The sequence below is a fragment of the Drosophila sechellia genome, chromosome 3R (assembly GCF_004382195.2).
Source record: "Drosophila sechellia strain sech25 chromosome 3R, ASM438219v1, whole genome shotgun sequence".
Lineage (NCBI taxonomy): Eukaryota > Metazoa > Arthropoda > Insecta > Diptera > Drosophilidae > Drosophila > Drosophila sechellia.
The window spans coordinates 13,714,312-13,737,248 of NC_045952.1; the positions used below are offsets into that span (position 1 = coordinate 13,714,312).

Sequence of the window (22,937 nt, forward strand, 5' to 3'; positions counted from 1 at the left end):
AAAATAGTTCAGGTGTGCACACACTGTCTGAAACTGCAACACAATTTTTTCGTTTTTCTTGGTTTTCCGGCTTTTTATTTAAATAAACACTTAATTTGGATAGCTAACACAAAAATCTTGGCCGACCTAAACAGCTCGGCCTACTAGTTACGGAATGGCGGGCAATTTCTGGCAGAGTTCGCACTCGCAGCAGTGGATTTTGGACAAGCCTGATCTGCTCCGGGAGCGTCAGCACGATTTGTTGGCCCTCAACGAAGATGAATACCAAAAGGTGTTTATTTTCTTCGCGAATGTGATCCAGGTACTGGGCGAGCAGCTAAAGCTGAGGCAACAGGTCATCGCCACGGCAACGGTGTACTTCAAGCGATTCTATGCGAGGAACTCCCTGAAGAACATCGATCCTCTGCTGCTGGCACCCACTTGCATCCTGCTGGCCTCTAAGGTGGAGGAGTTCGGTGTCATTTCCAATTCACGGCTGATCTCGATCTGCCAGTCGGCAATTAAGACAAAGTTCAGCTATGCGTACGCTCAGGAGTTCCCCTACCGCACCAATCACATCCTGGAGTGCGAGTTTTACCTGCTGGAGAACCTGGATTGCTGCTTGATTGTCTACCAGCCGTACAGACCGCTGCTCCAGCTGGTTCAGGACATGGGCCAGGAGGACCAGTTACTCACCCTGAGCTGGCGCATCGTAAACGATTCCCTGCGCACCGATGTCTGTCTGCTGTATCCTCCTTACCAGGTTTGTGATCCTGATAATTTCTACAGCTTCCTTGCCTCTGAAGATCCTATTTTTTTTAGATCGCTATCGCCTGCCTGCAGATCGCCTGCGTCATCCTGCAAAAGGACGCCACGAAGCAGTGGTTCGCAGAACTGAATGTTGATTTAGACAAGGTCCAGGAGATCGTTCGCGCCATTGTCAATCTGTACGAGTTGTGGAAGGACTGGAAGGAAAAGGACGAGATTCAGATGCTGCTGTCCAAGATTCCGAAACCGAAACCACCGCCTCAGCGTTAGAAGAGCTTCATTATCATTCATCATTAGCTTGCATTGCCCAATATTATTTATACCAATGTATTTATGCCAATTAAACGAACGTTTAAGCTAGGTGACTAAGCAAAAATGTCATTTACAAATTAATTTGTCTATATAATAATTATTTCAAAATTAAATTGCAAAAGTGCTTAAGATGAACATGCGGTACGGATCGCCCTGCTTTTTATTGTTCATTTAACCTACAGATACTTAGCTTGACCCCTGGAGAACTTGGTGTTCAATATCTTGGCCTTGTCCACAATCTGCTTGGTTTGATTCTTGTCGATCTTGTTAAGCTTCAAGTCCACATCCCTGCTAAAGGGTCTACGTTCTGGCTTGGAACCCGATGCAGCCAGTTCCTTTTCCTGTAAATTATACAATATTTTATGAGCAATATGATTTTATGGAATATTACTCTTCGCACCTTTTCTCTCTGCTCTTTCCTAAGTTTTTTTTGATGCAACTCCACTAGGGACTCCTCCCGCTTGTGCTTCTTTTTGTGCTTCTTGGCCATGCTCTCCTGCTCGTCATCCCGCTGCTGTTCGTACTTGACCTGTGCCATTTGCTCAAGTTCCTTCGAACTGAGCGACTTGGGGCCCGATACAGCAGCATCCGCTTCACTCTGCGGGGTCTTCGTCCAGGATGATCGATCACTAAAGTCGGGGCGCTCTTTTCCCTGATAGAAAGTACGCTTCATATTGCTCAGGGCAGCAAGGCCGCTCTTAAGTCCCACATCCGGCAGCTCAAGCATCCACTCTTCGCGCACATCTTGGTCTGTTGATGTACCCAATCCGCCGCCCTCCAGAGCTGCCAACTTAAGTGCCAAGGCACGTTCCTCCAGAGCCACTTGACTGGCATTTGGCAGTGGCCCAAAGGTGCCAGCTAGGTCATCATCGTCCTCAGCTTCCGCTTCCTTAGTAGGAGACTTTTCCCGGGCCAAATTGCTGGGCAAGATAGGTCCTATCATGGCCTGCGGTTGTGGTGCTGCTTGGCTTTGCTCAGGGAGTTCCGGCTGCTGGGGCTTCCTTAAATGCGGCGGTAGAGCGGGACCAAATGAGTCTTCGTTGTTTGCAGACACATCTGGCGGAGATGCATTCAACAATTTTGGAGGTTGCGTGTAAGGCACAGGTTTCTCCTCCTCCAGCTTTCTGCGTTTCTTCTCCTTGTGGCGACGCTTCTTGTGCCTCTTTGATTTCTTCTTCTTGGACTTGTCCACATCTTTGTTGTGCTTCTTAAGTTTTCGTTTAATTTGCTTTTCGTCGCTGGACGAATCGCTATCACTACTATTGTCATCGCTGGACATGATCTGCAAATACAATTAATTAAATAATAAGTAATCCAAGATATTCCTTGAGGTTTTAAGAAGGTCCATTGGATGTGGAAAGAGATAACAAGGATCAAGGATACTCTCTTGTTACGATCAAATAACATCCTTCTGAGAATCCCCAAGAAAACTCAGGTCTTTGGCTTGGGCTAAACATATATTGCAGTTAACAACTTTCAAGCTTAAGAATATTTAACAAAATGCAGCTGGATGGGACAACTAAGTCGGTAGATTGGCAGCCAGGGGATTAACCCGAAAATAAACCTAAACAGCGAATGTCTTTTGAGCCTTGCGATAGCTATAGGCCAGGGACTTGAGAATGCCAGCACTGGGAATATTTTTGATCGATTGCGTGACACTGCTGCGCCACACAATGTCGTTGACGGATGCCTGCAGCACCTCCGGAAGCTGGGAGGCCATGGATAGGTGGTTCACCACCTGGGTGTAGTCGCCACGACAGGCTGCATTTCGCTGCAGTCGCTTCTGAAGCTCTCGGGGCAACTGTCGCAGGTGTTGGCACGTAGCCGATGAGGATTTGTCCTGCTCGAAGATTATAGCTGGTTTCCGGCTACCCGGTTCCTGGCCCTTCATGTTGACCGCCACATAGTCGGAAAGCTGACCCAGGGAGGGTTGGTATAGGGCGAAGAAGTCATTGATTTGCGGACTAACTATGTTGTGCACTTTCTGTTTGTTTTCCCCGAAAATCATACGGAAATCGCCCTTGTAACTCAGCCCGGCGATGGTGTGGAAAAGTCCGTAGGCAGTGAACTTCTCTGGTAAAAGTAGCAGAGCCACTTGCAGAGCGGATACAAGATTCCTGTCCAGCGCAGCCTTTAGGGGAGGATTATCAGAAGGATTGACCAGATTCGTCACTGGTTTGTGCAGCCTTCCAGCCAGGTAAAGATGCCGCCAGTCAAGCAGATCATCCAGCAGCTCTTCCTGCGACACCACGCCGTACTTTATGGTAATGCCCACATCCGGCAGCGGCACCAAAGTGTTGCAATAGACACCCGCACCCAAACGCTCCTGATACTTGGCCACAAAGTTCGGTCCCAGGTGTCTAAGGGCGGAATAGTGATCCGGATGACGGTGCAGATTCTCCGCATGGAAGCCCTGTGCATCACGAACGCAAAAGACCAAATCTACAACGGTTCCCGGCGGTAGACGCAGGTTCTTTCCATTGCCCACTTTTCCATAGCCTTCCTGCTGTTTGACGCCGGATCCGTAGGCAAACATATAGCTGACACTGCCCAGCGGAAACCGCGCCACCGTGCGTCTGTATAAGTCCAGCATCTTGTGCGTGTTTTACCTCCTAATTGGACTAAACTTAGGCTTTATAATTACTTTTTTTCTGCACGTTACTCCACTTCTGTTGGATGGAGTTGATGCTTCTCGGTCGAGCTCTTCGCTTTTCGCCGGCTACGGAGTGTGTACACACTGGCAATCAGCTGGCTGGAAATTTTGTTCGGTTTTTCACTTGAACAATTTGGCGCCCTCTTGAAAAAATAAAAGCACTTCGCTCTCTAACTTGAATGTAAAGCCTTTACCACCAATACTGCAATAAAAGATTATTTGGTAATTCATTTTTAAATGTTAGCTGTTTTGGTAGTGTTGCGAAGTGTTTACATCAGCTGTTTAAGAATAATAGCTAGAAAAGACCAAACATTTAACAAAGCAAATAATAATTTTACAGGCCAAACCTATTCCATGGTCATTATAATAATAATATTTCGCTTCTTAAAAGTATTTGTAAAGTAGTGTTCATCAAAGGAGGTTCTGTGTACGGTTTAACATAACAAAATATCATCATTCCAAATTTGGCTAACATTTGTAAAATACACCATCACATCGATTTAATTCGATTGCGGTCAGCACCGTTTTAGTGCTATATAGTGATCAAATTTCGCCGCCGGTAGTGTTGACAAACTCCAAATTCAAGCTGTTGTTATTCTCAAAAAGGAAGAAGAGAAAACACGCACATTTTCGACAATCTGTAAAACGACAAAAAATTTGTACGAAAATAACACGAGACATTCGACAAGGAAACACTAAACAGACATGCCGCGAGCCCCGAAAAGAGTTCACCAGGAGGCCAAAGAGGAGTCGGCCCAAGCAGACCAGCCGACGCAGAATTCCGCTTCAGAAGATATCGAGGCATTCACAAACGTGGGTACCAATTCAGCCAATGTACATAAGTATATTTCAATGCAATCCCTACGTTTTCTGCTCTGACATTCCAGAAAGGGTTCAAGAATGCAATCGCCGCCACAAAAGCCGCCAATGCTTTCCCACAAGGAACAGCACGCGCCCTTTACCTGAGCTATCCGGGCTACGCACGTGTTATTGAAGACCTGACCCAACGGGTGGTGGCGCTCATCGGGAACGTGCTGCACTCCAAAGACATCAAGGGCGACATCAAAAAGTAAGCTACCGATGACATCTCATTAAGCCTTGATTTTTACACCCACTTTTCGAAATGTTGAAAATGTTTTTCAGCCATTGAAATCACAGTTGGTTTCTGTATCTGTAAATAATAATCGATCTTTATTCTTTAAACAGACGCCAAATGGAAGAGCAGTTTGAGATGGTGCAGGAGTGCAACGACTTACTGTTTGAGCGCATTACGACCAATCTGGACATTAAAGCTGGTCTGCGAAGAAATACCCAACAGGTCGTAGAGGCCCAGGTGGACGTGATGACCAGCTCCACATCCATAGAACCCGCAGTAGCTGCTCCACAAACCCAAGGAACTCCAAAGGCTGGCAGCTGGAACAGAACGACAGGAACACCGCAACGCAACATGGTTTCCACTCGTCTCTTCACCGCCAAGAACATCATTCGACCGCAGACGCAATTTAGGGAGCCGGTGGATAACAGTGCCCAGAATCCGTTTGTTCCAAGACTCAAGGAGAAACCTAATTCTCTTAAACCGCTGGCCCTGCTGCCCGAATACGATGATGCCGGCAATGTCCAATCCTATTTGCATCCCTACGAGTTTGAGCTGCTTAAGTTTGAGCCTCCGACGGAGCAGCTCCAAAAACAAAAGCCAGTGCTTCCAGCGCTGATGGCAGAAACCGAACTAATGGTGGTTGACACGGTGGAAAAACTGAAGCAGGCACTGGAGGAACTTAGGCAAGCGCCCCAGATCGCCATAGATGTGGAGCACCACTCGTATCGCACCTTCATGGGCATCACTTGCCTGGTCCAGATGTCTACTCGCAGCAAGGACTATATTTTTGATACCCTGATCCTACGCGATGATATGCATATACTAAATTTGGTACTCACCGATCCCAAGAAGCTGAAGATCCTGCACGGCGCCGATTTGGACATTGAGTGGCTGCAGCGCGACTTATCCTTGTATATCGTCAACATGTTCGACACGCATCGGGCTGCCAAAGCCTTGAACATGGCCAGGTTATCGTTGGCATATTTGCTTAAGCACTATTTGGACTTGGATGTGGACAAGAGCCTGCAACTGGCCGATTGGCGAATGAGGCCGCTCCCCCAGCAGCTGGTGGACTACGCTCGTCAGGATACCCACTTTTTGATATACGTTTACGAACGGATGACAAACGATCTGCTGCAGCAGCAGGCCGAACCGGGACTGCTGGGCAGTGTCTATCAACAGAGCACGGATGTCTGCAAGAAGCGGTATAATAAGCCTCACATCGGACCAGAATCTCATTTGGATTTAGTACGAAAAACGAAGCGCTCTTTCGACAACCGGCAACTGTACGCCCTTCGCGGGATCTTCGAGTGGCGCGATGCTACGGCGCGGTCAGAGGACGAGAGTTACGGCTATGTGCTGCCCAATCACATGATGCTGCAAATTGCTGAGAGTCTTCCAAGGGAGATGCAGGGAATCCTCGCCTGCTGCAATCCCATTCCGCCATTGGTGCGCCAACAGCTGCACACGCTTCACCAGATTGTCCTCAAGGCGCGCGATCAGCCGCTGGTCAAAGTGAGTTTCGTGGCGCCTTCAAGCAGCGCTTGCAACTCGATCAACGTTGGCGCCTATACCGAAAATTTTTCATTACCAATTAATTGTAACTAACATTGAAATGAAGAACATGTTCTGAATTCACCTTATAGTTCAATTCATTTCACAACCGCATGTCTACTAAAATAGGTTTAATGTTACTAACTGCTGGGGTCGTATCTAATGTATCTAATGTTTAATATTCATGACTTTAATTACGATTTTAGCCTATCCTGGAAGCCCGGAGCAGTACACAGGCATCGTTGCCTCCCTCGACCAAAGACTTTAGCAGCAAGCTCTACTGTCCGCATGATTTTTCGCATGTGGAGGAGATTCGCGACGACCTGCCAACGCTGTTAAAACGTAGTTCAACTACAGGAAAACTGGAGGTGGCCCGAAAGGAGGAGGTTGCCAAAGTAGATCCGACCTTAGCGGCACCAGCCATGGCTCTGTTCGAAAAGCAGTCCAAGCCGACACCAGAAGAGGAGCAGCGCTGGGCCCATCTTCGCAAGGAGAGCCAGACACTGCGTATGCCCTACAAACGTTACCTCGCCATCCTGCCGTTGATGGTGCAGCTGAAGGCCGATCAGTTGGCCAGAGAGCGAAGCGAGTTGCAAAAGAGGCAATTGTGTCCAGCGGCCCCAACTGTGGAGCAAAACATTAAGCTGGAGGCAAACGCCATCGGGAAGGAGGATGATGACATGTACTCCGTTCCGCTGAAGGAACAACTGAAGCGCAAGCACCCACAAGCGAACGTGAAAACAGATCCGGATCAGCAGCCGACTGCTAGCAAACGACCTCGCAAAGCTGAGAGCACACAAACCAAACCGCCGGTGAAGATCGAACCAGTCGAAAAAGTTCAGCAGGCTACAGGCGAAAGCGATGACGAGGTCGTGGAGGTTCCTATCGAAAGACAAGCCACAGAGCCACCAAAACCATCGCCGGCACAGAACAATCGCAAGCAGAAGAAGAATCAGTTCCAGCGCGGATTCAAGGGCAAGAATCGAGGAAACCACCCGCAGAGCTCCAGTCAGCAGGTTCCGCAGCACCAGGGTACAGGTAACTTTGACTACAAGAACGTGGACTTCCGGCAATTCAAGGGAGGAGCGCAAAGGGCACGGGGCACAGAAATTAAGCAACAAATTCGCGGCAAGGTGAGTGCTATGTTTTTGGTTTTATTCCCCTACTTTGGCGAGTATTAAAAAGCTGGCTTAGCTTTTACTGAAACGATGTCTCCACTAAACATTTATTACGCTTGTTTTTTTTTTTTAGAACCGTCCCAACAATCGCAACAACAAGCAGTTCAACAAGCTTTTTACATTCAGTAATGTAAGGAAAGAGGGCAAAAAATAAACTGCAATCGTGACGAAGTCTGTAAAATATATATAACTGGTATATATGTGGATTCAATAGGAAAAATGCGAGCAACACGAAAACGGATTGATGAAACTGATGATAAATTAAACAAGTGTTTATTTTTTATTGTTTATAAATTCTCTTCAAGTTACAAAACTATCATTTCTGAGCCTTGCAATTTTCTAAAATATCACCTATTAAATAACAACCGTAACTATTCATAAAACTAGACTATCGGATATGTTGTTAAGGATCGGTTTGTAGTTCAAAAAAAAAATATGGGAAAACCAAATAGTAATTGATAGTCGTGGGAAATGTCATGGTAATTTCAAACTTCTTAAATGGATGGCATCTCAATTTTTCGAAAACTTATCATTCAAACCAATACAAGACACGACAAGAAAACTTAATTTTAAACAGGTTAAACCTGTTGTGGGCATTTAAATAGTTTAAAACGTTGGGAGAAATACAGAAGGGAAACATGGACTAAAATAATACGATAATTTCTCTATCTAACTTTAGCTTAAGTAGGATGTGGAAAGTGAGTCCCGGTAGCTCTTGTGCTGGCTTTTAGCCCTAATCTCGACCTGGAACTACAGAGTTTTGAACATTTTGTCGCCCTCGATGTCCATGCAGTGCTCCACAACAGCATAGACCACCAGAAGTCGTCGCTCCACTCCTTTTTTGTGCTTATCCGTAATGAGGGGATAGAGAGCATCCTGCTTGGAAAGCCGATCGATGATTTCCGTGAGTACGCCACCGGAAAAGACTTGCAGCCGATCCCACGTGGATTTTCGCAGACTGTAAGGCAAATAGTAAATAAATAGTTATAGATATTTGGTAATTGGACGAAGGCTTACAGGCAGCATTGGTAGAGTGGCGCGAGGATGTCCAAGTGATCCTTGTTCGGGTTTCCGAAGGCTTTTCCATTGTCAATAAGCACCACGCGCTCTTCCCGCGTCTCGTAGTGATGCCGATCCCCATTTTGGATTAGGTAATCGAAAATAGCCGCATCTATAAGGTCCAGCAGGCGAATGGTCTCCATTTTATTTTTCAACGATCTGAAAAGTAATATTTTTGAACTAGAAGTCAATAGTAAGAAGTTAAAGTGTGGAACTCACTTGCAGTAGGTCATATCGTCCTCCCAGGGCGCCCGCTTGTCATCCTTGTAGGTGCGTTGCCACGGTGATCGCCTCTTAGCCAACGTACCCGGAACAATATAGATGAACACACCTTCAATGTTGTGCCGCTCATCGCCACAAACGGTCTCCTCCTCGTTGCAGTAGTGACACTTCCCAAACAGGCAGTACTTCTCCCTGCCATCCTCGTCCGTTTCGATGTTTATGGTTTGCTGGAGCTCCGGATCGCCTTTGGCATATATTTCCTTCTTGAGGTTCACCACTCGACCCACCACGATGGGTGTCCATCGAAAGTCGAGCACGGCGCCCAGATAGAAGGCATATACTTCAGCCGTGTGGCGATCCTTGCCACTGTACACCATGCCATCGATAACCTCGTCCCGCGGATACCATTGCGGCTTAAAGATCACCTTCTGCTGCTGGGAAAGGCGGACCAGGAGCTTCAATTGCGTGCCCCGACCCAGGTTGCTCACGCGGGTGATAGGTTCGCGGCGCAGTGTTTCTAAAAGCTGTCCCATCGATGAGTCGTATAAGGGATAGACCTCGTTTTCGTGGGGCCACTGAAAGGCACCAAATGGTTAGTGAATATACTTAGCTGCAAATTATAATATAGAATTTTTTCCCTATTAAAAATTCATTTCCTTCTTTTGTTTGCATAAGCAGGCAAACATAAATCACGAGCATAACAATTCTGGCAGACCCACTGAGATCCATCGACTTACCCAGTTCGCAATGTCCCAGAGGACACTGGCGTTCTCGTACGGCGCCGCTTTGTAGTTCTTAAGCAGCTTGTTGCGGAACATGAAGAAGCGAGGATTGCGATTGAGGTAGTTGGGTTTCAGGTGGCGCATCTTGTGCCGTATCATGTTCTCCAGCGCCCGGACGCTGGCCAGATGACCCTCCTCGGCGCTGAGGTAGTACATAAAGTAGAAGTTGGCACCGAGCGCCAAGCCCAACAGGCTGGCCACGATTCCCGCGATGACGACGCTGCGCTTGTTCATCCTGCAGCCTGGGCGGGCGTTAGCCTATTTTTAATATTACGTATACGCAGCGATAGCCGCGCTGGCAATTTGCTCAATTCTAGCCGAAATGTTGATATGGCCGGGCTGGCACAGCGGCATGCTGCTGCTGTTGTTGCTGCTGTCGCTGCTGTTTCTCTGGCAATTGTTGCAGTTGTTGGTGTTGCACTTGCAATACTTGCTGCACTTCTTGCAATTGTTGCTGCTGCTCTGGCGATTGTTGTTCGTGCTGCGGCTGCCCTTCCTTGTGCTGTACTTATTTTTTTTTTGGCAGACATCGGCTAACAACTGTTCGCATCAGTCCATTGTTGTGCAAATTAATTGTGGCCGCCTCTGAAAACGTGTAAGCATTAATTAAATTGTCAGTAGTAGAGAAAACGAGTCCTGTTCCGGGTTCTAGTCTATTTCGCTCACCTACTGCAACAAATTAATCAGATCCGGTTGTTTACACACCTACTGTTGACCCCATTCGGATTCTTGGCAATTGGTTTATCCTAGTGTTTCCGTGTGATTCATTCAATTTAGATAATACCCGCGCCGATCAGTTGATGCCTTCTAAATGATGGCATAAATCATGATGGCTTGATAATGTGGTCCTCCTACGGGGTTATCCCATCGGTGCTTCTATACATTCAGATCCCATCCGATTGCAAGCAATCATCTAGAAGATGTGCAAGATACTAGATATGTGTGAAGTGTTCCTGGCACAAATAGCTTTCTATCTGACTTACCCGTTTGTTTACAAGCGTGCAGTGGCCCCTTTGGGATTCTTGGCCACAATTGCCCAATAAATCGTGTGCTTCCTCTTCTGCTGCTGCTTTAATTGGCCGCCGTCTTGTTTTTGGCCAACATCCACATGAACGAAGACCGCACTGCACGCATTCGGATTCGGAAGACAAAGAATTCTGTTGCCGCACTTAGGCTGCCTCTCCGATTTGACCGATCGATTATAAATAGCTTTTGTTTATGTCGGTGAAAATGGGGAAAAACGTGCGTTTTTCACCGGCGCAGGAAAATGACAACAAAAGGGGAAACGCGATGTAAACAAAAGACAGCTGACTTCAGCTGTTGCAGCCCTAGTTGGAGTGTGAAAAACTATCTGGCAACGCCGGGCATAACCGCCAAATTCAATTTACATTACATTACATTTACATTATCCGTATTATTTCGCGTTATTTTTGGGCTAATCTTCTCAGGTGGCCCAAAGTTAATCAAAAAACTAAGTCAACCCACAAAAGGAATGCCAGCTAAAGTTCAAATGCCCGCACACGTTTGAGTTATTATAAAAACCCACACAATTCCAAATTGCACAGATGAGCCCTTGCGTGTACACTGCAAGAATTCTTCGATCACTAAAATCTAATAAGTTTAGTGTCTTTGTTATTAAGAAATGATATATATAATGATGCACAGTAAGGAAATTAAGTGCTGACAAGATTTTCATGCAGTTTATTGGGCTGAACAATAACTATCTAAATATTGTTATTCTTCCATAAACATTTCTCTAACTTTTTAACAATTTTCAATAGTGCCGAGTTACGTGAAGTTAGCTTAGTTATTTTTTCCATCGATGGTGATAGCCTGAGAGGTTTACCTTGCCTGGGGCCTCCCATTGGAGCAGAGCGCATAAACTGCGCCCACTTCTCAGCCCGAATGAAAGGGAAAAAGGAGGCCGAAAGGAGTAAAAGCAGGGAAAGCTGGAAAAGCTGGCAATGGGGAAAATCGTGGAGAGTTATCCCAGGCCACATATGGCGCAAAATAAACCGACAAATGATAACGGCACTCGAGCAAACAACAATAAAGGATGAAAAGCACGAAAATCGAGTAAGTGAAAGAAATAATGGTGTCGGGAGTGTACAGCAAGTAACAAAACGCACGAACGTGTATCCCCCTTCCTTCCATCTACCAAATCCCAAGACGCCACCCCCCACCACTTTTCTGCGCCGACAGAATCCGCCGCCACATTTGTTGCTGGCCTGGGAAATCCAAAGGCAGTTGGCGGCCAGAACGCAACACCCTCAGTGTCGACACATTACGACTACAGTTAAATTTTGCCAGCAGTCGCAACACTGGCAGAAATATAATTGAGTATTACATAATATGTAACAAAAAATACAAAAATTCCTTGAATTGGGTTTGTTTTCCAATGATTTTCCCAACGAGTTCGGATATGAAATGATTTTAAGCAAATACTTATGGAACAATCTATATTGATAATCCTCTTACTGAAACTACTAAATTCTCATTTGTTTTTACACATTGACTAGAAGATTTTTTGCTGTGCATGTAGTGAGTACGCAAGTGCCAGAAAATGATCTGCTTGCTTGTTTTCATTGTTTTGTGGGTTTGCTCGTTTGTTTATTTGTTTGCCAGTTCGCGTGGGATGTGTAATACATATTGAAATAAGCCAATTTCCGAATCTTGTGAGCGGCAAAATGCATAAGTTGCAAAGGCAATGCCAATTCAAGAATTTTTAATCCAATTTAATACCCAAAAGTTATAATCAAATGCATGTATATATATAATATTACTTACGATTTGTAGCAGAAATGTGCATAGTTGATAAGAACTAAACCTATTAATATCGGCACATTTCTAATTAATATCAATTAGGAATCTCCACTCACAGCCAAGTGAAAACAAACAAATAAACAAAACTAGACAATTCAATTAGGGCGAAAATTGTGAAAAGCCAATGGAAGTACACAGTTCTTCGTAATTGGGTCAGATGTCGCTAACGAGCATGACAATTACACAGAATGTTGCCCAAAGCTGACGGCGAACGACAAGGAATCAATTTCGGCCAAAAGAAGGGGGTTTCCCCCTTGACGTGTGTGCGCGTAATGAGCTTTCAAAATATTAAGCTGAAATTGGATATTTATTTGGACATAAGTACAAAGATATTGGACAGAATCCTTGGGAGTGAATAAATATTTGAGTATGTAATAGTAAGGAAAGTTCGTTTCGAAATGGAAGTATCCTTGAGAATGGTTAAAACACTGCGAAATCTGTGCAAACATAATTTAAATTTGTAACTGCACTTACAGCTCCCTTTTTTTTTGTTAACCCGCAGCGAACATAAGAGGCTGTGTAAAAAAAAAAAGAAATCAATTAATTCACACACCAGCACAGATGGGAAAGTTACACACCGCGTCGTGTTAATTGGCCATGTGCCCCAATTCATGTTTTTCCGCAGCTCTTTTTGTTTGTCTCCGCTGGATGGCGCTTTCCTTAATGGCTGTCGCTCTTATCTGGCCCCTCATGCGTTTTGTAATTAATTGGCCGACATTTTACTGCCGTGCAACGTTGTCATAGGTCGTTCAGCACGTGCTGGGCAAAGGCGGGGGGGTGTGTTGGTGGGTGGTGTTTCCTAATGATTAATTACAATTTAATTTGTTTGGCATTTTGCAGCGCTTTAACGGCGACGTTGGACGATGACAAAATGTCCATCGGGCTCCCGAAGGATTCGTTTAAATTTCAACAATTGCTTGCCGCCAAATAAATTTGTCTCTGTGCTCAATTTATTATGTTTGCTGCACGTTTAATTGAATTTGGTGGCACAATACAACGGGGATCCATCTAATTAATTGTTTTTTGTTTTTCTTCTGTGTTTTGATTCGCATTCATCTTCAATTCGTGCTGTTCTTTGTTTTGCGACTTTGTGTTTGCTTGCTTTGCTGCCAGAAATATGCAAATTTGGGCTAATAAGTCGTCCTATGAATTATGGGAACACAGAAAGTAATCTCTTTAATTCGGGATTTCTTTTGGCACTTGAAATACATTGACAAGTAATGGTTTCCAGCAAAATCTGTAAAGATTTTCCGTGACAAGTATGTCAGGATATTTTTTACGACTCTTTTCGGCCCTCTGTTTGTGCAACAAAAGGACGTGAAAAATGGGTAACAATTTTGGGGGCCCAACGTGAAATTAACTCATTCGTTGTGGCCTAGAATAACAAAAGACACTCGCACACACACTGGCACATCCTCAACACACACACACGAACACACTCACACAGTCGTAAATAGACGCTCCTAAGGTCAAGCAACGTCATTTTTCAGACGGCCAAACAAAAAAAATGAAATAAGGAAGGAAAAAGGGAGAATAACTCGGCTTCAAGTGCCGCCACACGGAGAATTTAATGTGTCAGAGCGCTGGGTCCACAAAGTGTGCGAGTTTGTGTGTATGTGTGTGTGCGGGTAATGTGTGTGAGCCAAAACACATGCTCGGTCAGGAGGAAAATATAAACAAACGCCCACGCAAAAGCTTCGCGCTCCTTTCAGCCCGAAAAACTATGCCACGAAAAAGCTTTGTGCGTAAAGCTGAGGAGCAACAGTTCCGCACGAGAGACAGCAAGAGAACGGAAGAGCGAATGCAGCACAGCAACACTGGAAGTGCTCTCTCTCCCCTCTCTCACGGCGGAGCAACAGTTAAGATTCCGCTCTCACCCTTCGCAGTCCCCGGACAAAGTTGTTGTTGCTTTCCCCACTGCGAGCGCTCCACCTGAAAGCTGTTGTTGTGGTGGAATTTGAGTCAATGGAGCGGAGATGTACACGATAAAAAACTAGAACTTGAAATTGCAAAAGCTATAGTTTAAGTCTGTTTGGTAAAGGCTTTTAATTATTTAATTGTTCAATGATAGGTTTTTAAATACTAGTCGTGGGAAATAAAACGAGTTCGTTGAATAAGCATATTAGGTAAATTTGCAACTTAAGCTGTTCACTACGTCGTATACTTAATAAATTTGTATATATTTGTATATATTCATCAGACTATAGGATCAGACAATAAGATCTTAGCTCTAGAAGAAGCATAACAGTTTACTCCTTTATTTTTGCCTTATCATAACAATGGGACCATTTTTGCAGTGTAGCCGCTCAGCAGAGCCCTGTCCCTGGGTGAGAGTGTGTGAGTGAGCCCATTTCGGCCGCCCAGGACCTTCTGGTGCTTTTATTGCCCGTGGAGCTGTTGCTGCTGCCGTTTTTGGCCAGTGCCTGGATTGTTGTTGGCGCGAGAACAACGCGCGCGTTCTTCACTGCGTTTTCCCACGTTTTCGGCTCGAGCGTTTTTTTCTGTGACTGAACTAACTGAATTGTTTCGTTTCTGGCAAACGTGTGCTAGTTGTTGGCGTTTTTTTTGGCCATCCACGTGCTGTTGTTACAAGTGTCTTGAAATGCAAATAAGCGAGATTCCAACGAGAGTGCAATGCATCTTTTATGGCTGCCATTAATGCTGCTAACTGGTATGTTTGGGGGCATTACCCGTTTGGGCCACGTTAGCCACATTAAGTTGACTAATTGTCTGGACCGTTTGCCAGCTAGGGATGTTTGATTGGCAAGCCCTCAAGATCGCGTTTCAATTATGCTTGGCTTGCACAATTTTTCGATTTTCCGAGCTAACGAGCAATCTGCAATCGATGGAATTGAAGGGGGACGCAGCGCATCCTTCAAGGTGTTCAATGTTTAGTGTTTTGTGTCTGCTATCTGCTTGGCTTTCATCTTCAATTTCCGTTGCGCATTCGCGCGTACTAGATGTCATTCGCTGGCTGCCTGTGTGGTTGGGTTCGTTGCGCTGTTCTGGCGTATAAAACAGCAAGAAAATTACAACTTATTGAGTTGCAAAGTGCGCTGGAAACCACACACAGAAGGACCCCAAAAGAAAGGAGCCCACACAGACGTTAACACAGGCAGACACACTGTGCCCCCGGGAGTATGCTACGTTTTTTGCCAGCTTCCAAAGGGGCACTGCGAAATAAATGGAAGTCTAAATACCAAGATAAGGATACTAGGAACCCCACTGTAAACTATATAACAACTATATAGAACTAAGATATTTTGATAGGAGAAAACCTATTGTCAATATGCCAAATTAAATAAGTTGGTATATTCAAAGTGCTTACAGTAAAATATAAATATCTTGGCCATTTTGTATGGTAGTATTAGTATTAGTATTAGCAATTAGTATTCTATATATTAGTAATGTTACCATTGTAGACATTATTTTTTACTGTGCCGCTCCACCATTTGCATGCACAGCGCCACAAAACATCTGCACCTATCTGTGGCCCCATGGCCGAACGCTACTTTAATTCATCTGTTCGCATTTTACGAGCCACCCGGGGGCACCACCCTCCACCCACCAGCCACCCCTTAGAGCAGCACCCAGCACCTCCTGCTCCAGCAGGGCCAATCACAGTGGGTCAACAGACGGCAGATAGCTGTAGTTGAACGAAAAGCCGCAGTCGTGGTCACCAGCACGTGCATACATGAATTTTGCTGCGGGTTTGCGGGTGCTTGTAGCTGTGTGGAAGAGGTGCTTGGTCTTCGTTTATTGCGGGGATAATTCCTATATGGGACGTTATATATTTGAGAACCTGTGGCGTTGCCAGACTTGTTGATCATTGCGTTATGCAATTTCACAAGTAATTTCGCACCGCTCAACATCCTTACTTGAAGTCCTGGTGAAAGCTTATCGATTTACGATTCAATGGGGAGCGGAACCCAAAATGGAATATTAAACGAAATACCTGCGAGGATTATGAAGACCATGGGGGGCTTTTATCATCATGCTTCAAATTCTTATGGTGATGATGACAGTAAATTCTCATCCGCATTGAGCTAGAATACTGTCCTAAAAACAAAGTGTTATTCCGATGGCGTGCTCTAAGTAATATTAAATTATTTTAGTTAGATGAAGACATAGTATTTTGAATCTGTACGGATATTGAAGTTACTTTTCGTTGCAGATATTCAGTCAGTTTCGCTCCTTTCTGGTTAGGCTTCTAGCCACTGCCTTAAAGTCTTGTAGTCTACTACAATTTCACGCACTGCCAACTGCCAAATCTACTACCTTTTTCGCTAGCTGTTGCTGCCACTGCTCCTTGCAACACGTTGCCATTAATACGTACTTCCCTTGACACTTGTGAGCCAATAAACTTGAAAAAAGAGCAACAGTTGCCGCACACAAACACACGCCACGCACAGCCAGTTTGTGTGTGTGTGTGCGTGTTAGCCGAAGTGGAGCCGAGTGGCCGAGTTGTGCGAATTGTGGCATTCCCAAATGTCCTGGCAGTCCTGTTTGCTCATAACGCAGTTGTCCTTTGCCGTGCTCGGTTCGCTCGCAAACGCTCGGCTCTTGAAATTGGCTCGGTTCGGTTTTTGTAGACGCGCCGGCATTTTGAGTCGCTCAAGTCACCCAGAAAGGACCTGCTCCTTTTCGCTCCCTTGACTCCCTAATACGCACGCACGGCTGATATGTTAATTCCGTTCTTTGGCATCACTTAGGAAACAATTAGCGCGCTAGTTTCAGGCCCCCTCAACCCCCCTAACGAAAAAAGCGCCACTTTACTGGGCGCGCCAGGAGGAGGCAAGTGAAAAGTTTTAATTGTCTGCACATTTTCATTGGAAAAGTTTGTTGCCTTCACGCACTTAATTTTCATGTGGCTCAGGGTATATGAATTTACGACCATAATCATAATCATTTCTTGCCTTTTGTCCTTGCCATTTGCATTTATGCTACGCTGGCATCCCTTTCACACAACGAGAAACTCGGAAAAATTATTTTGCTTCACTTTGGTCATAAATGATTGATCACATATTTGACCATTGTCCTGCAAATCTCTTGTGTTCATTCATGAATAATATAAGCGGTCAAGTATTGCTTTCTCAAATGTGACTGTGTCGGAATGAGTCAGTGAATAATATGAATAAAGTCTTGCGGATTTTAAAAACGTAATATAATGTATTATTAATTTTGAAACGTGCTGAATAATTCACCAATATTTCTAACTTATTTAACGCGAATTTATTAAATGTTGAGCCCCTGGCTAAAATGTTTGTAAATATGTGAATCAAAGTAAAGAACTTTATATATTAAAGCGCCTAAACAAAAATAAACCATTCACTCTTCTTATTTGAAAAAGTCTTTTTTCCCTGTGTAACTATTTATATACTTTTCGCTGTGTGTTTGACTGTTATGATTAAAATCGCCCGATGAGTTTCAGATCCTGTCTGCCCCATATTATTTTTCACCGACTCAGTCTTGCGGCAAATGTTTCCCATTGTGTTTGTTTTATTTATATTGCTCCTCGTTTACGGATATTTGCATTATTTACATTCGAGGAAGTGCAATTCCCTCGGGACTCAGAAAAGTTAAATGTAAACATTTTTTGCACTCCTCTTATTCGAAAAAGTGAAGTTAAAGATTTCCTTAATCATTTGCCTTTTAAATTGAGCCTTCTTACAGTCAGCTTTAATTCATCGTTTTAAATTTGCGTGACTCAAAAAGGACATTTTTGTGTTCAACCCAAAAAGCAAGTCATGGGAACTGTGGTCTCCTTGCAGTTGGAAATCTCAGTAAGATTTTCTGACATTCCTGTGACTTGGGAAAGCCATCAGCTGTTGGGGCAGTTTTTATTAGCCAGCAATGAAAGCCTTTTAAATTTGTTTCCTCTCAGTTCCATTCGGCTGTTGTGTGTTCCATGAATTATTCAGCTGGTTTGATTTCTTCATTATTCCAGGCTGTCCATTTTGCGCAAGTACCTTTTGGAAATTTCTTGTAATAATCCCTGATTTGATAAATTCTTGCAAAAGGATAATTCGTAGAATTTCAACTATTATCCTTCGGTCGGCGATGCAAATGTAAATTGTTTTCGTTTCGCACTATTATTGTTATGAAATGTTGTATTTCCAACACGTATTTTCATATTTCTGCAAGCAGTTTAGAGAATTCAATTTATTTCGGCATTTAATCTGAAATTTAAACACACATTAAAAAAAAAAAAAAAATAATTAATGGAATGTTGAGCTTCGATCTGAAGGCATATTAATATTATAGGGCAAAATAAATATTTAAAAACTTCAAAACTTCCGACAAAATTTGCCCAATGGTGTTTCCATTTCAAATGGAAATCGCATGTTATCCTCATCGAATTCCGAGTGAAATACAAACGCCGTGAGTAATTGCCTGACAAAGGTATTATTTCTGCAGCATTCAGTCTAATTGAAAATTGGAATTATCTAATATCATTGGCAAAGTTTGCCAATTTCCAATACAGATGAGAAGCTACACAAATGCGCCTCGGGCGAATCAAAATTGAGCAGATCCTTTGGTTCTGCCTTTGTTGGCAGTTGTGCTTTAATGGCTGATTTATTTTAATTACAATTTGCACTTACTAGTGATTAATCTGCTCGCCTAGACACGCCCATGCAAAACAGGCTGGGCCGAGCCCAAAATGCTCGCCGAAAATATGTGAAACTCAGTTCGTTTGCAGCGCAATCGATTTTCACGTTAATTAAGCCCTAATTACTCTGTAGACCAGACACACAGGACCTCAACTGCGGGCCTACAAATGAAGTCACACTAGCCGAATGAATTTCCCTGCTGCTCTGGTGCCACCGCATTACCAGTAGCAGCGAGCCTGAATACACATTTCACGGGAATGGAACTCGGTTGGTTTTATTAATTCCCACCTGGGAAAGGGACTGACTGGCTGACTGGCAGTCTCTGCTTTATGCTACATTCCTGCTCCCCGCTAAAAACGTAGCCATAGATGCCAGGACCAAAACCGCATTCCCACCGAAACGGAGCACTTCCGAGCTGGAGCCTTGCAATAAGTTGACAGACTCCGGCGAACCATTTGATAGTCAACGTCGGGCGTAAAGTAAAAAAATAAAATAAAATATATTCCTCCTGGCCAGAGATTCCATTTGGAAATTTATTTTAGTGTTAATTACACGTGCAACATAAACGGCAAAGGCGAAACTTTTACGGCCACGGCGATGATGAAACTAAAAGTTTAAAAATAAACCACCGCATGAGTTTATGTCCGGGTGTTGTGCGGTGCAAGTAGAAAGAGCATTAAATTAGATTAAAATAAAAGCTTCGACTTCGAAAACTCTTGCCAGTGTTATACGATGTAAAGTTTATACGAATGTAGTTAGCACCGAAGCTGGCTTATTAAACTCGATGTTTGTATTTTTAGGCCGTATCTTTTTAATTTCCGCCGCTGGAATATGTATGTGTTTGCGTAGAAATACACCAGGAAGGGCCCACAATCAAAGGAATGCCTGCCAGTGTTTTTAAATTTATGCCAGCCGACTTTAGCTAGACTTCGCCATGCATTAAGCAGGCAAAAATTGCGTATACGCCGCGTAGCACCATGCAAATGAAACGACGCTTTCAGCGAGATTCTGGCCGCAAAGCAAACAATTTTTTAAAGCCAGTCAAGTCAACTGTTTGTTTGTCGCTGTTTGTTGTGGCTGCTCTTCTCTTTTGGCCTTGTTTGTGTTATATAATATGCATAAAAGAAGAAGAAAAATGTGTGTTCGCTTTGACATGAAATAATCAAATTGTCACAATGTCGCCCGGCTTGACGTGACATTTTTCACATTGTGAAGTGCAAATTGGGTTCTGGCAAAACGCTTTGCGGGTTGCATTAAAATTTCAACAATTTTTGCATTTTACATGCTCGAAGTTATTTATATTTAGGTGGGCATTTTGTTGAGTTTGCTGCTAGTTTTTTTGTGCGTTGTATTAAATTAATATTTAGTTTCAGCGCATTTTGGATTTTTTAATATTCCCCATTTGCTATGGCCAATCGAAAGACATTTGATCGCCTGTGCGTGTTATTGTCCCAATTGCACCGAGAGTCCTCAAGAATGACAGGCCAATAGGATCCGACAGCTGTGCGTCAACCCAGATGAACAGACCCAGATAGAGATATCGATTTAATCATTAGTGGCTGGCGGCTTCGCGCCACTCAAGTGAGCATTCTGCGGAGGCATCGCAGTGAATTTCCATTTTTATTGCAGCAGGCCCATCACGAGTACGAGTGTGTGATGGGCAGATGACAAAGCCAGTCTTGGGCCGAGAGTCATCGGTCCCGGTCCCGGTCGCAGTCCCAGTTGGACAAAGGAGTCCTGCCAGGATGATTGCGGCCTTTTTCGCTGCCGCAAATGTGATTATGTTAGTTTGGCACAAATAAATTCATTTCCGCATCCATTTTGGCGTAATGATGGGTGCCAAATTTTCCATCAAATGGTCGTTTCTTGTTCGGTCACTAATTAATATTTAATATTACCGAATCATAAAATATTCTGGTAGCATTACACGTTCAGCAATGAAATGTAACACGTAACCCATTTGGCAAAATGGCGGATTTTATTTGGTTATTAATTTTCGATTTCAACTTTGACCCCCAAAATGCAAAGCGAATGCGACAACGAACTAATTCCAGAACGGCATAATTCAGAGTGAGATTACGAATTTAAATGTAATTTAATCTTTCTGAATGATATTTGAAAAATGAATACCTGGAATTTTGAGCAAATACCATGGGTTTAACTTCTCCCTGCAAGTTTTGCTTTGGTTTCTTCTTTGGACCGCCAGCATTCATCAAATTTGCAGTTTCGCAAATTTATTTGCTGGCTAAACGACTTTTTAAAGAGCTGTCGTCGCTTGGCGTGTGCATTTTTTAAACTGACATGGATTTATGACGACACCGTTTTCGCCTCCGAGTCTGGAGGATATCTCCCTAAATGAGTCGCTTCTCTGGGAGGGGAATGGGATACTTTTCCCATCGTTAGTGTCCCCTCTTTGTGCTCAGTGACATTCAAAGATTGATGCCGCCCGTATCCCCAGGAATCTCCTAAATTGTCTGCAAATTTGTTTGGCTAGGCAACAAGTCAACGAATTTTTAACCAGCACAGCTTGAAAGCTTCTCTCTTCCTGTGAAAAATCGTCATTTTATTTTTTTTTTAAAGGGTTTGAATGCACTTTGTGGTCGATTTTCAGGGGTCCTTTTATGTTTGCTTAATCGCTTGAATATCCTGGCATGCAACTGGGTGTTGGATAATGCTTTCGGATTGAGCAAATTTAATTGATTGGACCATGATGGATATACTATAGTCAACCCATATGGTGGCCACTCGCTGGCTGCCTGACTGACAATCTGACATTTCGGGCGGATTTCTACCAGATTCTTTTTAGGGGCATTTTTGGGGCTTTTGTTTGCGCAGACATTTTGATTTATGAGTTCGCAGGACGAGGGGTGCTGGCTGGCATACCGACACACCAAAATTGAAATTTTACAAAAAACTTTTAGGGCCGCAAACAACAGGAAAACCAAAAAAAAAAAAAGAAAATAAATAAAGGACGAAGAAAAGAAAACTCATTGTATCGTGGCAAGTCCTTCTGGTAATGACAACGCTGGCGGGCATAAAACTTTGCATGCCTGTACCCATATACACACATCCAACTGAGGATAGCACCTAAAATTGCTGCCTGGGAATAATTTGATGCAGTCGAGAGAATAAAGTGCCAGCAGAGCTGGCTAATGAGTCCAGGGGGAGGTGATTTTACCAGGGACAGGACATGGGGACAACCATCTGCCCCCAGCAATTCCGGTTATTAAAACTTTAAGCGCTATAGGATGATAAATTGAGACAGATGATTGATGCCTAAGTAGGTAAGAGAAAAGAAAACGATTCGATTCGTAATCAATTCTGTGAAAATAGGTAAGAAAAGTTGTATGCTATAGTTAGAAAGCTGCGAACCTAAGAAATATTATATTCATACCTTTTAAAAACAACTTAGAAATAAGCAACACTTTTTGTGTTGATTCCATGTGGATTTTAGTGTAACCCTTGTTTTCACAAGTAATACCCACACAAAATGGCCTTTTGTTTTTTATTGTTCTTAGCAATGCTTTTAATACACCTACCACCAGCTGGCTATGCCAACAGTGGTTATTGTTATAAGACCCATATTAAATGCAAACCTCATCGGAAACAACATGGGGTACTCTGGGCAGATGCCAGACTATGCTGAACTCAAACCGTGCCATCTGTCATCGTGTTAGCCCCGGTGAAATTCAAACAAGCTGGGAGACGTGTGCATTTGTGGCTTCTTCAATTCAATATTTGCTTGCTCAAATTCAGGGCAAATAATTTTTGGGAGCGCACAGCACACTACACATTCATCTTGGTCATAAGGAGGTGCTGAGCAGGCAGTTGCCTTTGACCTTTTGTCGAACTGGGCCCAAAAGTGGCAGCTGGCCACGCTTCGTCAGGTTCGCACCAATG

The 22,937-nt window shown here is 43.9% G+C and overlaps 5 protein-coding genes across 5 annotated transcripts; 2 read left to right on the plus strand and 3 right to left on the minus strand.

Annotated features, from left to right (window-relative positions):
- The first annotated feature begins 15 nt into the window (after positions 1-15).
- On the plus strand, positions 16-1,140 carry LOC6606341 (cyclin-C). Its single transcript, XM_002031110.2, has 2 exons — positions 16-742; positions 802-1,140. The coding sequence occupies exons 1-2, from the start codon at positions 155-157 to the stop codon at positions 1,015-1,017; spliced, it is 804 nt and encodes a 267-aa protein (XP_002031146.1). The 5' UTR covers positions 16-154; the 3' UTR covers positions 1,018-1,140.
- On the minus strand, positions 1,059-3,852 carry LOC6606342 (GPALPP motifs-containing protein 1). Its single transcript, XM_032720483.1, has 3 exons — positions 3,704-3,852; positions 1,460-2,341; positions 1,059-1,400 (listed from the first exon to the last, which is right to left on the minus strand). The coding sequence occupies exons 2-3, from the start codon at positions 2,336-2,338 to the stop codon at positions 1,236-1,238; spliced, it is 1,044 nt and encodes a 347-aa protein (XP_032576374.1). The 5' UTR covers positions 2,339-2,341; positions 3,704-3,852; the 3' UTR covers positions 1,059-1,235.
- On the minus strand, positions 2,498-3,764 carry LOC6606343 (phosphatidate cytidylyltransferase, mitochondrial). Its single transcript, XM_002031112.2, has one exon. It carries the CDS (start codon positions 3,650-3,652, stop codon positions 2,624-2,626), a length of 1,029 nt encoding a protein of 342 aa, XP_002031148.1. The 5' UTR covers positions 3,653-3,764; the 3' UTR covers positions 2,498-2,623.
- Positions 3,853-4,193: 341 nt separating the features above from the next.
- Positions 4,194-7,923, plus strand: LOC6606344 (exosome component 10). The gene is made up of 5 exons (XM_002031113.2): positions 4,194-4,525; positions 4,600-4,781; positions 4,919-6,323; positions 6,569-7,495; positions 7,614-7,923. The coding sequence occupies exons 1-5, from the start codon at positions 4,418-4,420 to the stop codon at positions 7,692-7,694; spliced, it is 2,703 nt and encodes a 900-aa protein (XP_002031149.2). The 5' UTR covers positions 4,194-4,417; the 3' UTR covers positions 7,695-7,923.
- Positions 7,924-8,103: 180 nt separating this feature from the next.
- LOC6606346 (glycosaminoglycan xylosylkinase homolog) lies at positions 8,104-9,988 on the minus strand. The gene is made up of 4 exons (XM_002031115.2): positions 9,559-9,988; positions 8,819-9,396; positions 8,558-8,758; positions 8,104-8,498 (listed from the first exon to the last, which is right to left on the minus strand). The coding sequence occupies exons 1-4, from the start codon at positions 9,835-9,837 to the stop codon at positions 8,291-8,293; spliced, it is 1,266 nt and encodes a 421-aa protein (XP_002031151.1). The 5' UTR covers positions 9,838-9,988; the 3' UTR covers positions 8,104-8,290.
- Positions 9,989-22,937: the final 12,949 nt, after the last annotated feature.

Coding starts and splice junctions, on each gene's coding strand:
- LOC6606341 (XM_002031110.2), top strand. CDS start 155: ATGGCGGGCAATTTCTGGCAGAGTTCGCACTCGCAGCAGTGGATTTTG. Junction 743..801: donor TGCTGTATCCTCCTTACCAG/GTTTGTGATCCT, acceptor TATTTTTTTTAG/ATCGCTATCGCCTGCCTGCA.
- LOC6606342 (XM_032720483.1), bottom strand. CDS start 2,338: ATGTCCAGCGATGACAATAGTAGTGATAGCGATTCGTCCAGCGACGAA. Junction 1,401..1,459: donor GGAAAGAGCAGAGAGAAAAG/GTGCGAAGAGTA, acceptor TATAATTTACAG/GAAAAGGAACTGGCTGCATC.
- LOC6606343 (XM_002031112.2), bottom strand. CDS start 3,652: ATGCTGGACTTATACAGACGCACGGTGGCGCGGTTTCCGCTGGGCAGT.
- LOC6606344 (XM_002031113.2), top strand. CDS start 4,418: ATGCCGCGAGCCCCGAAAAGAGTTCACCAGGAGGCCAAAGAGGAGTCG. Junction 4,526..4,599: donor ATATCGAGGCATTCACAAAC/GTGGGTACCAAT, acceptor CTGACATTCCAG/AAAGGGTTCAAGAATGCAAT. Junction 7,496..7,613: donor AGCAACAAATTCGCGGCAAG/GTGAGTGCTATG, acceptor TTTTTTTTTTAG/AACCGTCCCAACAATCGCAA.
- LOC6606346 (XM_002031115.2), bottom strand. CDS start 9,837: ATGAACAAGCGCAGCGTCGTCATCGCGGGAATCGTGGCCAGCCTGTTG. Junction 9,397..9,558: donor TCTGGGACATTGCGAACTGG/GTAAGTCGATGG, acceptor GGTGCCTTTCAG/TGGCCCCACGAAAACGAGGT. Junction 8,759..8,818: donor GACGATATGACCTACTGCAA/GTGAGTTCCACA, acceptor ATTACTTTTCAG/ATCGTTGAAAAATAAAATGG.